The sequence below is a fragment of the Ambystoma mexicanum genome, chromosome 10 (genome assembly GCF_040938575.1).
Source record: "Ambystoma mexicanum isolate Mex_15411 chromosome 10, UKY_AmexF1_1, whole genome shotgun sequence".
In the NCBI taxonomy this organism is placed as follows: Eukaryota; Metazoa; Chordata; class Amphibia; order Caudata; family Ambystomatidae; genus Ambystoma; species Ambystoma mexicanum.
In genome coordinates, this window is record NC_090932.1 from 1,397,674,470 (window position 1) to 1,397,689,013 (window position 14,544).

Genomic DNA, 14,544 nt, shown 5'->3' on the forward strand with positions numbered 1-14,544 from the left:
TTCCAATACCCTCTGGAGGTATCCCCAGTCCACCCTTCAAATGCTTTATGCGCATCAAGTGCAGTAATGCCCAGGTCCAAGCCAGAGCGTCTCCCCATGCCCTGCGGGAACCCAGCCTCTTGTTTTCTTGTTAGCCTGGGCAACCGCCTTTTCTAGTCCCAGCCGAACCAACTTCGCTCTACTGTAGGCCGCCAATCTGCTAATGAGCTCCCCCTTGACCCCAGCCTTCATAGCATCCCATACCATGTCCAACGGGGTGCCAGAGTTCTAATTTTCCTTGAAGTAATTGGAGATTACCTCCCCAATCTCACCAGCCAAGGGGCGCCTGGGCTTATCTAGTATTGCCAGGGCCATCGACACATGGGCATGATCAGACAGAGTTTGTATCCCAACCTCTGCTCCTCCAATACATGGGTACAGCGCACTGAGAATGAGATCCAAACTAGAAAATCCCCCATGGAAATGTGAGTAAAAAGAGAAGTCCCTGTCTTCCCCATGCGCCAGCCTCCATGTGTCAACCACTGCCAATTCACGAAGGAAAAGGCTGAACACTGTGGAGTGCTTGAGCTCAAACCGGTGGGGGGAGGGGTGACTTGCCAGCTAGGGGATCGGGCATCAAGTTAAAATCACCACCCAGTAGGTTCTGCCCCTCGGCAAAAGGGAGCACCTTAAGTAAAAAGTTTTCCAAAAATGGTTCCTGGCCAACATTTGGAACGTAAAGAGACACCATAGTGAACATTCGATCCCACAGTAGACCCTTAACACAGACATAGCGCCCCTGTGGATCCTGGAGCACCTTAACTTTCAAAACCAGGATTTGTTTGCCCACCAAAATGGCCACCCCCCGTTTCTCACCTCCAGAGGCGAAATACTGGCGTGGGAATGCCCTGTTTTTCATCCTGCATGAGCAGGTGGGTCTCCTGCAAGAACACAATGGAGAGGGACATGTCCCTTAATTTGCCCAGAACTGATGTCCTGTTCACTGGGGAGTTCAAGCCCTGTATATTCCACGTGCCCAACACCATGAGATCTCCCCCCACAGCCCCAACTTCAGTCAGCATTTCCCTGGAAAACATGATTTCCACCCCTCATCGCCAGCCTCTGACCTGCCCGTATAGCGTAATTGTCTGACCCACAACCAACAATTAACCCTTAACCCTCCCCCCTCTTCCCCAACCATGCTCAAACGTTAGCATCTTCCAAACAACTGGAAATTTCATCAGGAACCAGACTTGGAGGGCGGAAGAGAACAACCACATCCCCCTTGATTCTCCGTCCCCCCCCCCCCACTGGGTGCTCACCCTTCTCAACCCCACCCCTGGACTCTAATACCAGCCCCCACTCCAGGTTTAGTTTAATTCAAACTCCATAGGCAACACAGTAAATTCAACATCCGGGAATCCTAGCGGTTACAAATAGCCACTCAAAACGTCATTGCGTCTTTCTAACTGACCCTTTCACCCGCCTCCCTCTGCCCACCCTGCACCATTTCTGTGAGGGTGCCAGCTCAGTTCCCCCCCCCTGGCGAGCATCCTGTAACCCTCCTGGGCCTCCTGCACTCGCCCCCCCTCTGGATTCAGCAGGCTCTACGCTTCCATCAGTGTTCGTACCACCCAACGCCTCCCCTGGTAAGTAAAATGGAGGGCAGTAGGAAAGCCTGATCTGTATGGCACTTCCTTTGTACGTAAACACGGCACCCTTAGTTTCACCAAGGTTGTGGACACTAGATCCCGATACAGGGACATGACGGAAGACAAAGGTCTAGCTACTGCCATTATTCGCTCCTTCAGCTTGAAGAAGTGGACCCGGGAAAATACATCTGCAGGTCCGTCCTGGGGCAGGGTGGTACGGGATCTGGCCTGATGAGTCCTGTCAAGTTCAATCTCCTGGTCTGCAGGCAATTCAAGGATGGAGCGAAAAAGATGAGCCACAAAGTTGGATAGTTCCTTGTCCTGCACTGTTGAAGAAATGCTTCGGATTCGAACATTATTTCTGCGGGAGCAATTCTCCCCATCCTCCCGCTTATCCTCCAGGGCCTCGCAGCAGGCCTCTAGGGCCTCCAGTCCAGTGGAGCATTCCCCCACCTCGTAAGACTGCTCAGAGTGTGTCCTCCACCTCAGACACCCTGTGCTCTGTCTCAGACTCTTTTGTCCAGCGCCAGAATCTTGTGCTTTTGTGAATCTCTTTGTGAATTTCGGCCAGCAGATCCTTTTGGTCAGACTTTGTTGGTATCTGTGTGAACATGGCCAGGAGGGGCTCGGCCCCATGTACCTGGGCGGAAACACCTCAATGTGTTTTTTGTCTGTGGACTGCAGCATTGTGGAGATGTCCCCCTGCTTCCCTATTTTCAAGAGTTTTAGCCATGCCAGGGATACGAGACAGGAGCCAGTCCAATCAGTTTAAGTTGCAAAGCTCGCCCCTTCAGAGGACCACGGGTATACCACCAGCCGGGTCTCACGCTCAACAGGCCCAGAGCCAGTCAACGGCAATCCTAGGGGGAAAAGCGCTGCCTCCAGTGGCAGATCGCTAGCAAGGGGGAATGCAAGTCAAAGCTCCAGAGGAGGCTGCAGACAGGACCTGGTATCCACACTGGATATGGGGGATCAGCAAGCCCAGAGCTGTCACCTCAAGATGGACATGGAGTCTGTTGAGTGAACTATCTGGTAGAATAATACATCAGCCCCCCCGCAACAAGCTCAGAATGCTTCCAGTAATGCACATTATAGTATAGAATGGGCAGTGGGCCCAAAGCAATTCACAGCAGGAGTGAGCTGCTTCCCATGGCTACAGGCACCCTATCCCTCCAGAGCCACTGCCCTCCCCCACCATGCAGGCTGCCCCTTTATGCTGCACACACCTTCCCCCACTGCTTGCCTGCAGCGATTAGCTGGTGAGCCAGTGTTAGGAGGAGCCAATAAGAGCCTGCAGGCCCTGTCGGCCACTCCCTCAAGGTAGGCGCCTCTGAGGCACATACAGTCCAGCAGTAGTCATCCAGTGGGCAACCGCGCCCCCAATCCCCAAGCCCCCGGCACCGCAATGTCGGCAGGGACAATCCAGGAGGTTGCAGCACATCCGCGACCCAGCGCTCCCTCTCCGGGTTACAACCTAACTGCCACGTTGGCCCGGGGGGCTCCTCAGTCCGGGACGCCGGCCTCCGATAGCTCCATACACCCCCACCCCACTGGCGAAAGCAGCAATGCTGCTATACAGCGGCATCGCTGACCATGCCGCAAGCTGCACTAGAGGCGGCTCAGACGCAAAACATAAGTCGGAGCCGCAAAGCAGGTGTGCCCTCCTCGTCATTCCAGCCAGGCCAGCCGCAAACCATCAGAGCTGATCCTCAGGATACCGGTGACCACAGAGCCCCAGATTTCACCAGGGTGCAGGCACAGAGCTCTGATCCGGCATCCCTTCCTCCTCCATTTTTATGGACGCCAGGGGAGAGATCTGCTGCACTCCCCCACCTTTTGGATGCTGGTGACTCTCAGGCAGCCATCTTCTTGAAGGCGTGCCTAGCCACGCCCCTGGTGAATACATTTTTATATTTTGCCTAAATTGACAGGCTCATGGCCATTCAATCAGCAGTCTAGCTAAAGTAAAATTATTTTGATGTATCCACTTTTGGAGGAGAGTATACGTCACCATGCAATCCATAGTAACATGCTTGAAATATAACCAACTCACTGGAGTACAGAAGGAACAACAGTGGCGCAACCAGTATTGGTAGTGTTACAACTGTTTCACTTGGTACTACATAGGGTTGAACCCACGCTCCGACAAGAACTCTCTAAATATTTAAAATGATGAAGTGTTGTCAGGCCAGCTCTCAGAGTTTGGAATGACGCTTGTGTGGGTAATTGTGTGGCCGCCACCTAATCAAGAAATAAAACTGCCCAGCAATTAATTGGAAGACGATCAAAATGTAGTCCTACTGGGGATGATGCAACTAGTTTCCTCACTTTACAAGGTACAGCCTCCATCTTCAAAGCAAATATAGAACAAGTGGGGGTTACCAGACAACGACCATGGAGGACGAAATGTATACAGTACCTTTCTGGGGAGGGAGACTTTTTTGTGCACAACATATGCCATGTTTAAGGTCCTGACAAAAAGAACAACCTTGAAGGTCAACAAGTGGTAATTGCAAGAATTATAAGGTCATATTTTTCCTGAAGGGGGGAATATATCCAATATGTCATTGACGATTTGAGTGGGTGGGGGGGCACACTGCAATCAAAGGTTTTCCTTCTCAATGGAGAAGGCATAACCTTGTTCCTGTGACTTCCGCTATAGTGGTTCATGTATGTGGTCACACCGGAGGAGCCGAGACTGCATTCATCTTGTGGTGGTGAAATATTTGAGTAAGAAAAGGGGGAAAATGCAATTTATAAACCCAGCTAGCTTCATATGCAGGGAAGAGGTGGTTACCCAAATAACCCCTAGCTTTCTTCTTCTTAACAAAGTAAACATATGTATGAGACCATTGTTGTAAGGTTGATCAGTGCTAATGAATCCTGACACTGATATGCAGGTATTCTCATTTATTCAGGAACATACATTACAGGCTGTGGCAAGACTCCCCAGAGTCCATCAACTGACATAATGTAAACCAACCACAAACAATTCCACAAAATATATAGATATATACACAGGAGAAAACATATGCAAGGCAGAACTAGCTCTGAAACCCCAATAAACTTTTGTAAGATCACAAGACACCTGCCCTCCTAACTAAGGGTCCAACTGAGACAACACCTTTAGCAACTCAACCATACTCAGCAACTCTCTCCTTGCTCCACACCCGACCATCCATCATTCTCACGGCATTACCAAGATCCTTCTTCACAATGTTGATCACTGTAAACTTCTCACCATACTTCTTCCCCCTTCCTTGGCAAAATAATTCTCCCTTTGTCCCCACACGCAAATGCCGTGACTCTACAACTCTGCTCCCTGCAATACCTGCAGTTCGCAACCTCTCAATTTCTCAGAATCCGATCTCCAACCATCTTCCCACCCACACTCACTAACTTGGATTTACCAAGCCACCCTGAAGTGAGAAGGGTATTAGACTGCCTCCCTCTAAAAACTTCAAAAAGGTATTACACCAACACCACCATGGGTTGTCAATCTGTACTGACTCTCCGCAACAAGCCACTCTTCCAATCCCTACCACTAGCCACCGTCATTCTCACACCTTCCATGATCGTCCTGTTGAACCTCTCTACACACCCGTTGGTCTGATTATTAGATGAACAAGTTACTCTCTTACCTGGTAACGTTCTTTCGATGGGATGGTCCGACGACGTATTCCATATCTATGACAGGTAATCACTACAGCTGTGCTGCTTCGGAAAATCTTTCGGCGTCTGCGTCCTGCGTCGATGACATCAATACACTGTCCTCGAGGGCCTCCGTCGAGCCGACGTCACCGGATGTTATAAGTAGGTCGCACAACGCCCGTAGCCTCAGTTGTAGTTTTGTCCCAGAACGTGTGGCACCAATCTTCTGCCAGTATGACCACAGAAAGCCTTGCGGAAACGTAAGATGCAATCGCATAAGAAATTCTGTAATGGGGCAGGTAGGGAGGGAGCGATACGGAATACGTCGTCAGACCATCCCATCTAAAGAACGTTACCAGGTAAGAGAGTAACTTGTTCTATGAGGGGATTGGGTCCTCCGACGTATTCCCCATCTATGACAGACTCCCAAAGCAGTACCAACATATGGAGGAGGGAAAAGAATTTAGAATATAGAAATTTAGAATGCCCAATCAAATTGCAGAGTAAAGGACCTGACAAAATCTAGTCAGGTACCTCACCAGGAACCATACCTTCCTCAGACGCTTCATCCACCTCAGAAATATAATCCAGAGGCTGGAATGAGGGCACAGTAAAAGGGACAAAGACATTTTTAGCCTTGGCCAGAGCCTTTCTAGGGGGTTCTACCATGCCACGGGGTACCTCCGACAAAGCAGCCTTGAAAGGCGTCGATGGAATCGGCGTCGAGCGTAGCACCGACGGCTTTGACACAATCCTCGAGGGCGGAGCCCCGAGCGTGTCCTTCGACAGCCTGGGCGCCGATGGCGTCGACGGCTTCCTCTGAGGCAGAGCCTCAAGAGAGTCCCTTGACGACCTCGGCGCCGAAGGCGTCGATGTCTTCTTCAAAGACCTCACTAGCTCCAACGGTCTCGAGGGCGTCGAGGACTGAGACCTGGAACTGGCATGTTTAGTAGAGCGACCATCCTTGTCCGACCGGGACCTCGAAGGTGCCCGGTGATCACAACGACCGCTCGAGCCCAAAGGCGTGCGAGTGGTGTCTCTAGCACAGTCAGGGCCGGCGTCTTTTGACGGCGCGGACGGAACTGAGCCCTGCGACTGAAAAATCGCCATGATCTCCTGCTGAAATGAATCCCATTCCGCAGGAGTGGAATGCTTGTTGGGACAAGCCACCCGCCAATGGGCGGAGTCCTCGGACGAGGAAGGCGACCGGTGACAGCGCTTCCGTGAGTGCCTCGAAGAGGCAGAGGAATGGCGGAACCTACTCCTGGACCAAGACCCCCTGGACTTACGCTGACGATGCAGAGAGTTGCCCCTCGAATTGTCAGTCGAAAGCCCAGTGGATTTCGACTTCCGGGCCTTGGCCACCTTACCTACAGAAAGCTGCTCCTTACGGTCCCGCAAGGCCTTCTATGTAAGCGACTAGCAGCATACACAGTCATCCGTGTCGTGGTCCTCACCGAGGCACCAGAGGCAGGTGTCGTGCGAGTCAGTCAACGACATTTTGGACCCGCAGTCCCGACACTTCTTAAAACCCAGCCGCGAGGTAGAAGACGACAAAGACATCATGGATCTTCACCAACGAACAGGTTCGAGGAACCGAAAGAACAGAACTCAAAAGAACCGAGGTGCGCCGAGATTTTGGAACGCAAACACGTTAGCGGAAAAAACAGAACTGAGGCTACGGGCGTCGTGCGTCCTACTTAGAACATCCGGTGACGTCGGCTCGACAGAGGCCCTCGAGGACAGCGTATCGATGTCATAGACGCAGGAAGATTTTCCGAAGCAGCACAGCTGTGGTGATTACCTGTCAGATATGAAATACGTTGGAGGACCTAATCCCCTCGAACGAGTGGTTTTCTTGTGCTGAATCCCTAAGGATCTTAGCCAATCCTCAAATTCAACTGACACAAATTGAGGACCATTGTCACTCAGACCATAAGTAGGAAATCCTTCCCTTAAAAACACACCTTCCAGGAATTTAATTACATGTCTTGATGTCATTTCCTTCAATACATCTACCTCCGGCCACTTGGACATGACATCTACTGCTAAAATTACATAGCACCCTCTAGCTCCGGAGACATCTAGTGGTTCCCAACAAGTCAACAGCCACGGTGTCCCAGATGACTGTACCCACCTCGGGTATTATCATGGGCGCCACCACTGGCTTTAAAACCTTTTCTTTGCACATACTACACTCATCCACTAATTGTTCATTGTTTTTGTCCATCCAAAGCCACCAAAAATCCACCCTAATAACGGACATGGTCCTCGATATCCCCCATATGGGATTTGTGACCCAGACTAATCACAATCTCTATCCTTTCCGGAACCAAGAACCTCTAGCCTCTATAAACCAATCCATCAAACACACAATTCATTCTCAACTTTCTTGAAACCATAACCCTCCTATGTGTTCCACAGTGAAATCCAGTCCTTGAACTTTAGTTACCCACTTGACAATACGTCTAGATACACCATCTAAAGCGCCTCTGACTAAAGGTTTATTGTCAGTCCCGACAACAAATGACCTCCCGAACAAGTACACTTTGAATATCATTATGGCTCATACCACGGCCAGAGCTTCTTGTTCAATGACAGAATCCTGTCCTGGACGAGAACGCTATACTCCTCTCCCTCCCTTCCTCATTTACCTGCATCAAAACTCCTCCCAAACCACTAGCATCATTGTAAACAAAAGTTTTCAAATCATTCTAAAACAACTCACCAGATGCTCTGTAATGGCTTGAAACACTTCTACATCTCAATCCTTTTCTCGTGAGATTTCTGAGAGCACGAGTACAATTCGCCAACCCCTTCGTGAACTTTGTACAATAATCGACCAACGCTAGAAAAGATGCTACTTCCATCTTGTTCCTGGGCTCAAGCATCTCCACAATAGCCTGGATGGTACCAACTTGTGGTTTAACTCCCTCACTCAAAAAATTACACCCTAGATACTCAACTTAATTTTGTCTGAAACGACACTTCAAGTGTCAACTTTAGCCCTGAATCCCCTAAACATTTGTTACGCTCAGCTGGTCTCTGCGGGGACGTTGGGGCACGGTTGGAGCCCTCCCAGGACCTGGCTCCCTTGGATTGACTCTCTCCCCCAGTCGCTGGATTATCGAGGACCCAAGATGCTGGCACCGTTCCTGAGAGAAGATGAGAGGCTGTGAGAATGGCGTGGTGGCGTTGTGATTCCCCTCAACCCTTTTGTGCCAGAAAGTAGTGAGAAAGAGTTTGCCCATGCAATCTCACCCGTTTTGATGTAAGGATGAGCTCTCCATCCTGCTTTCTTCCAGCAGGGGCGCTGCGGATGGACCTAGTTGCATCACTGGTCCTTAGCGTGGAGGTCCAGACCGGCTGCGAACATTCCATCTTGAAGGTAGGTTTTTATAACTATGATTATTGTCTGTATTCTTCGTGATCATTTTCCCCAATAATTATTATTCCGTAACCTTATATTGTCCTTTTCTCTCTCGTAGGTATGAAGATGACCCAGGAGCGCGTGATGATGAGTCTATTCCGGAGGACCAACTAGTGATAAGTAGACTTTCCAGAAGCTACACCCAGTTTGTGAATTGCACAGCTTAGCATGTTAAAGTCTATGCAATTGCTAACCTTGTGATTCCCTTTCCCTTTGCAGGTGCAGCTGGTCAGTGTTTGATGATGAGTGGTTTCTGAAATCCTGCAGGCTGCCGGAGATGAAGATCCGCGAGGATGCTGCATCGGAAGAAGGTCCTGTGTTGATGGGAGTTCGGGAAATTAATATTTCAATCCCATTGACTGACAAGTTCCTTAGGGTTTTTTTAACCTCTTTCCTGACACAGCATTCACAACTTGTATCACTCTGGCATCACCAAAACCTTCCTGTTCTGAATCACTCACCACACTCCTGAATGCTTCCGGACTTGTCAGACATTCAGCAACATTTGGCAAGATGTCCTCCAACTCCACACAAAAGGCTCTCTGCATAAACAGCGGTACATTCTCTTGAGTTCTCTAGGTGCTTTGTGCTCTCGCATCTGAAACATCTCCTTTGTTGTTATCCTCCAAGACGCTCAAACCTCGGTTTTCTTCTGCTGTTCTCTCCTTTCCTGCCTTTGCAGCTTTTGAATTTTTGAGTAACTAGTCCCTTATCACTCTTGACTTCGCATTCTGGTATTAGTAACTGCATTGACCTTGGAAATATCCTTCTCACAGAAATCCTTGTTCCCTTCTTGATCGAGTTCTTTAATGAGCAGTGTGGTGTGTTCAACTTGTTGAGCCATCTCAATTGTTCGATCAATATTAGAGTCCTTTTCCTTCCACAACTCTTCCCTTATTTTATTGTCCGAGCACTTGATCATAATCTGATCTCAAATGTGTTCATCGTAGCAATGATGGCAGAAACAACATTTGGTTGCTAGCCCTCTTAGAGCAGAAACAAATTGATTCCCCTCCTTTTTGCTCTCATGTGCCAAAATGGTATCTCGCTAAAATCTTGTTTTCCACCATTTCATAATGTTTGTCCAGCTTGGCAACACTGATGTCAAAGACATTCCACCTGCTTGCTTCCAATGGTTGAGGTGTGTAAGGAAAGCATGGTATCAGAGTAAGACAGACAAGTGATCACAGTTAATAAACTGTAAAATGGGTGAAATAAATGCCTAATCTAAACCTAAATCTAAGATGGAGCAAGCTACGACCATCAAATACATGTCTAGTCAAAGTTTGAATTCCCGCGCGCGTTATGATGCTGTTTGCCCTTAGGGATGTATGGGTTAACAGTGCATGCTGCTGTCAACTTGCCTTTGATGTACGCGCGTTGTAGATGCGTGTAAACCAACTGCTCTTTTCCTTTCTTCTAGGCGAATGCAGCCAGCGTTGCAGAGGTCCGGGTACCTGGACATGTCGAGAACATGAAATCGAGTGAAGAGAAGCGCTGCGCGCCGGATGCAGATTCCAAAGTTCTAGATTATGCAGATAGTGTTGCAGCTTCCCTGGTAAGTATTGCCTTGATGCCGTTTTGCTGTAAAAGTTTATCATCGTCTCTAACGTTGTGTTTCTTTATTTCACGGCTGGACAGAGTACGTCGGTAAGCGTTACGCTGCTTGTATGCTGACTAGCGCTAAGCATGTGAGGATCCCTGGGAGTGGCTTATATAGGCAGCCACTCTCAGCAACTAGTAGCACCTTCAAGAAAAGTATCCATGGCCTATCGAGCGTCCATCTTAGTGGAATCAGGAAGTCTTTACCGCCTCATACTTCAGCAGTGTTCAATGGCTGGGATAAGCGCCAGGTGCACCAAGCCAGAGTCCACCTAGCCTCAATGTGTGTGTGTGTTTGGGCTCACTATTGCCAGAGTGCGAGGAGGATCCAAGTCTAAATGGTGGGGTTGGGTACGCTTGTGGGGTTACCTTCCTGGTGGTCATGACAGAATTATCTGGTGACTGGATGACAGACATCCTAGTCATCATAATATTGGTCGACATCACCTATGTCCCCCTTGGTCGTCTGTGTAAGATCCAGGGTCCTGGGAGTCTTGCATGGTGTAACAATAAGCATGCTGCCCTAAATCCTGCTGCAAGGTGGAAGCTTGTGTGAAGTCTGTGCGGGCCCTTTTGGTGGAAGACTGGTTAACTGCTGCCCCTCTTTGAGTAGTTACTGGCCCTTTGTGTGGAGCACCCTGAAGGTTTTGGAGGACCTCAGGGTGGTCATCAAAGAAATTAGCCAGAGAGGACATTCGCCTCATGACCTTATCAATTTGTTCTGCTGTCGATTGTGATGAACTTGGAATTACAGGGGGAGCAAAGGGACGGGGTGGATGTTGGTTCTGGTGCAGAGGTTCTTTCATGGTGCAAAGCCCCCGAAATAGTGCCCTCTCCCTGGGTCATAGCCCCCGAAATAGTGCCCTCTCCCCGGGTCCTCGAAGACTTATGGTTTTTCGAAGCCCGGTTTTTTAACAGTGTATCTGGGATGTGTTTTTTGATAAGCTCGCTAATTTTCGACCTTGGTGTAGACTTTGAGGAGGCCTTCGACGGCCAGTGTTGGGCACATATGGGAGCAGTCGATGCGTCTCAACGCCAGGTCATTGGCAGGTGAGGATTTCGCAGCTTTAGTCACAGTGTCAGAAACAGATTTGCTCATCTGTTTCGGGGGCCTGTTGTGTGGTGACCGCGATGGCCCAGACGACAGGGAAATCTCAGACCTCCCCTTTATGCCGTGTGTGACTTTCCGGTCGTTGGCATGGTCAACTTTCGGCCATGGGGAAGTGTGCTTTGTGTGGTGCGACTTGTTCATGCTAGTGCCACCGGGTGACGTCCCTGTAGCAGAACTGCCAGCCTGCCGTTGGCTTGCATGCGGGTATCCGATGGATCCTGATCGCCTTCAGCGTCACTGGAGACGTTGATGCTGCCGTCGCTGGAGAGTCCCTCAAGTCCATGGCTGCCTCGGCCTGCATGGCGTGGTGGGCCCAGCATTTGGTTTTGTGGTACTTAACTGTTTTGGGCCTGGACAGTTTGCATGACTTGTACTGTCCTTCGGCGTGATCCCTGGGGAGACAGCTTGCACACATGGTACGAGTTTTTCCAGGGGAATGTTCTATTACAAGAGAGGCAAAACTTAAAGGGTGTATTCTCCATTATGTACGGGGATGGCAACATGGTAAAATAAGTGTGCGGAAAGGGTAATATGCAGACTGTTAACGAGACTAAAGAATGAGTCTCCTTTCACTCTCCCTATTGTGAGGGCCGAGACCCGTTGAGGCCTTCTGAGGCTGTGTCAAAGGATCGAGACAAGTTGTAGTAGTCAACAGTAATTCGTCCTTGATACCGTCGCCGAAGATCTCGTGGTAGACAAGTATCGAAAGGACAAAGAAATACTAAGTTAAACTTTTCTAAGTAATGGCATGGGCCAAGAAGGAACTCCGCGATATGCGTCAGACTGATGGCGGAAAAAAAACAATCTGAGGGACCTCGACGCGTGAAGCACCATGGGTACAGTAGATGTCACACTAGGGATAGTATTACTGGCACGCCCTGTCGACGTCCCTTTGAGTTTTGAAAACAAAAGCGAATACTCTGCAGCTTCCACTAGATGTCGGCCTATGCATAGCATGTGAGCTAAGCAGATTCCACAAGCTATATATATATATATATATATATATATATACACACATACAGGAGAAAACACATGAGACAGAACTAGCTCTGAAACCCCAATAAACTTTAGTAGGATCACAACAACCGTCAGCATGGATGTTCATATAATTGCAATAATCATGTTTTTATATAGTACTAAAGAAGGATACCTTAATCTTCCAAGTTCAATTTTTAAGTGTTTTAACCAAGTTATTGATACTCATTTCATCAATCTCGGGTGGATTAAGGGCCGAGTTGGCAATCCAACTTCAGAACTGCAATCCAGGTACAGGTCTATGGCAAGCGCCTAACTTGCTGGGCTGTATCCAATTACTGTTAATATGGATTGGAGCTTCCTGAACTCATCAAGCATATGGAAAAGCTCTTTCCATTCTGGGGCAATGTGGCTTGGGGTACCCATTGTGTATTGTAGGCCTATTTACTTTACGCGATGGTGGCTACATTAATTGCTGCAAGACTGTTTCTTACATGTCTGAGCTTAACAGCTCAGTCATCCAGCTCACAACAGATCACACAAAAACGTTTGAACCGAAAACTAAAGTGAGTTGATTTATTAAAGAAAAATGGCCATAGTGAAAGAAATATAAATATACAAATGGCATCTTACCTGCTGCAATCGCTCCAACCATTGGCACAAGAACCTGTTGAATGGGGAAGTTCCAGCTCCCAATAATGAGCACCACTCCAACTGGTTCGGACTGCACAAAGCCAACATCCAGAAGAGAAGTCTATCATGGACACAAACAGAAGACAATGGAGTTAATTAAAGTACAATTATAGTGAGGCAAGGAATTCTGAAGGAAAATGTGCAAGGAAGGCATGGTATCAACAAGCAAACACAGACACTAGATGCAAGTTTCAAAAACCTTGATTTTGTATTTGATAAAGTTGGGAGAATTCCTAACTAGCTCCAACTCTAGAATGGGAGTAGGCTCCACCATTCAGAAAATGTCAAACAAGTCCAAGTCAGTCTAGTCAAAATAAAAAGGCCTATACAAAAAAAATAAAGAACTATGTCCTCCTAAAATGACAAATGTCTAAACGGGTTATAGAAAAGAAAAATAGTGTCTCAAATGAAATGTCTGAATGGCTTTGGTAACAACTCCCTTACCCATGTTCAAAATCACAGGGTCTCAAGTATTTCTTAAAAGGATAGGTGGTTGGCAAAATTCTATCAATCTGGCACACTTTGGCTTACTGGTACAATTCAACAGTTCAGGCTTTGGCTTCAAGCTTTTGACAGTTCAACAAGTTCTTTAGGCTTCGCCACAAATATACAGTTCAACTGTTAACTTGCACCCTGGCTTGAGCCGGTCTTTCTATTCAAACTTTTATAATTTCACTTCTCACATGGGTCTCCTTCCACCGGGCTCAAATCCTCTTTTCTCTTTGTGGGGTTCCCTTCCCTAAATTTCAGACCATACAACTTTTATCTCACTTTACTTTTACTGTCTGAGACTTTCGAAACTGCAAGGATTTTACGTAGACCTCTGCATGCCATTGCAACCTCTCTTTAAACAGTCTTTATCAACTCTTCACACCAATGCTTCTTGTTACTTGTAGTTCCTTGGAATTAATGTCTTTACTTTGCATTCTTGGTGTAGTTAAAGTTCATATACTTCTGTTTTCCACTCTATCAACTTTCATTCAGGATGGCGGTTACTTTCCCGCCTTTGTTTCTCGCTTCATCACAACTTCAAACACTTAGCAGAGACTTTCAAATATGCAATTCGGCCTCGCAGGCCACTGTTATTTTGTATACTCTCATCACAGTTCAGCAATTGTCTTTTCCATTCTGCATTTATCAGCACACGAGCAACCTTCAAATCTTTGTACAGTTTCATTTGCCTTGAACACAAACCAGGCCTTTGTTGCCTTTGATAACTCACTGGTTATGTTAATTGGGTTTCTTTCTTCAACGCTTTCCATGTAGCAGTCAAGGCAGTTACCAATACATCGTCTGCTCCTCCCTGACTTCGTCCTTCACCCGGGAGGGGTGCAGGCCGCATTGAAGCACTTTGAAGGTACACCCTTTCTTCTCAATCGGTTTCAGTCTTGGAATGCTTATGGCTTTCCAAAAGTGTGGAATTCTCGCCTGGCTCCCTCTCGTTCTATGCA

The 14,544-nt window shown here is 48.0% G+C and overlaps 1 protein-coding gene across 1 annotated transcript in view; it reads right to left on the reverse strand.

The window, feature by feature from the left end:
* The window catches only part of LOC138492350 (aldehyde dehydrogenase family 3 member B1-like), a 980,501-nt gene that overhangs the window by 594,296 nt on the left and 371,661 nt on the right, over window positions 1-14,544 (reverse strand). Inside the window, exon 4 of the mRNA XM_069619416.1 lies at window positions 13,034-13,154. Coding sequence (XP_069475517.1) covers window positions 13,034-13,154 — 121 coding nt within the window. The remainder of the gene's footprint in view (window positions 1-13,033; window positions 13,155-14,544) is intronic.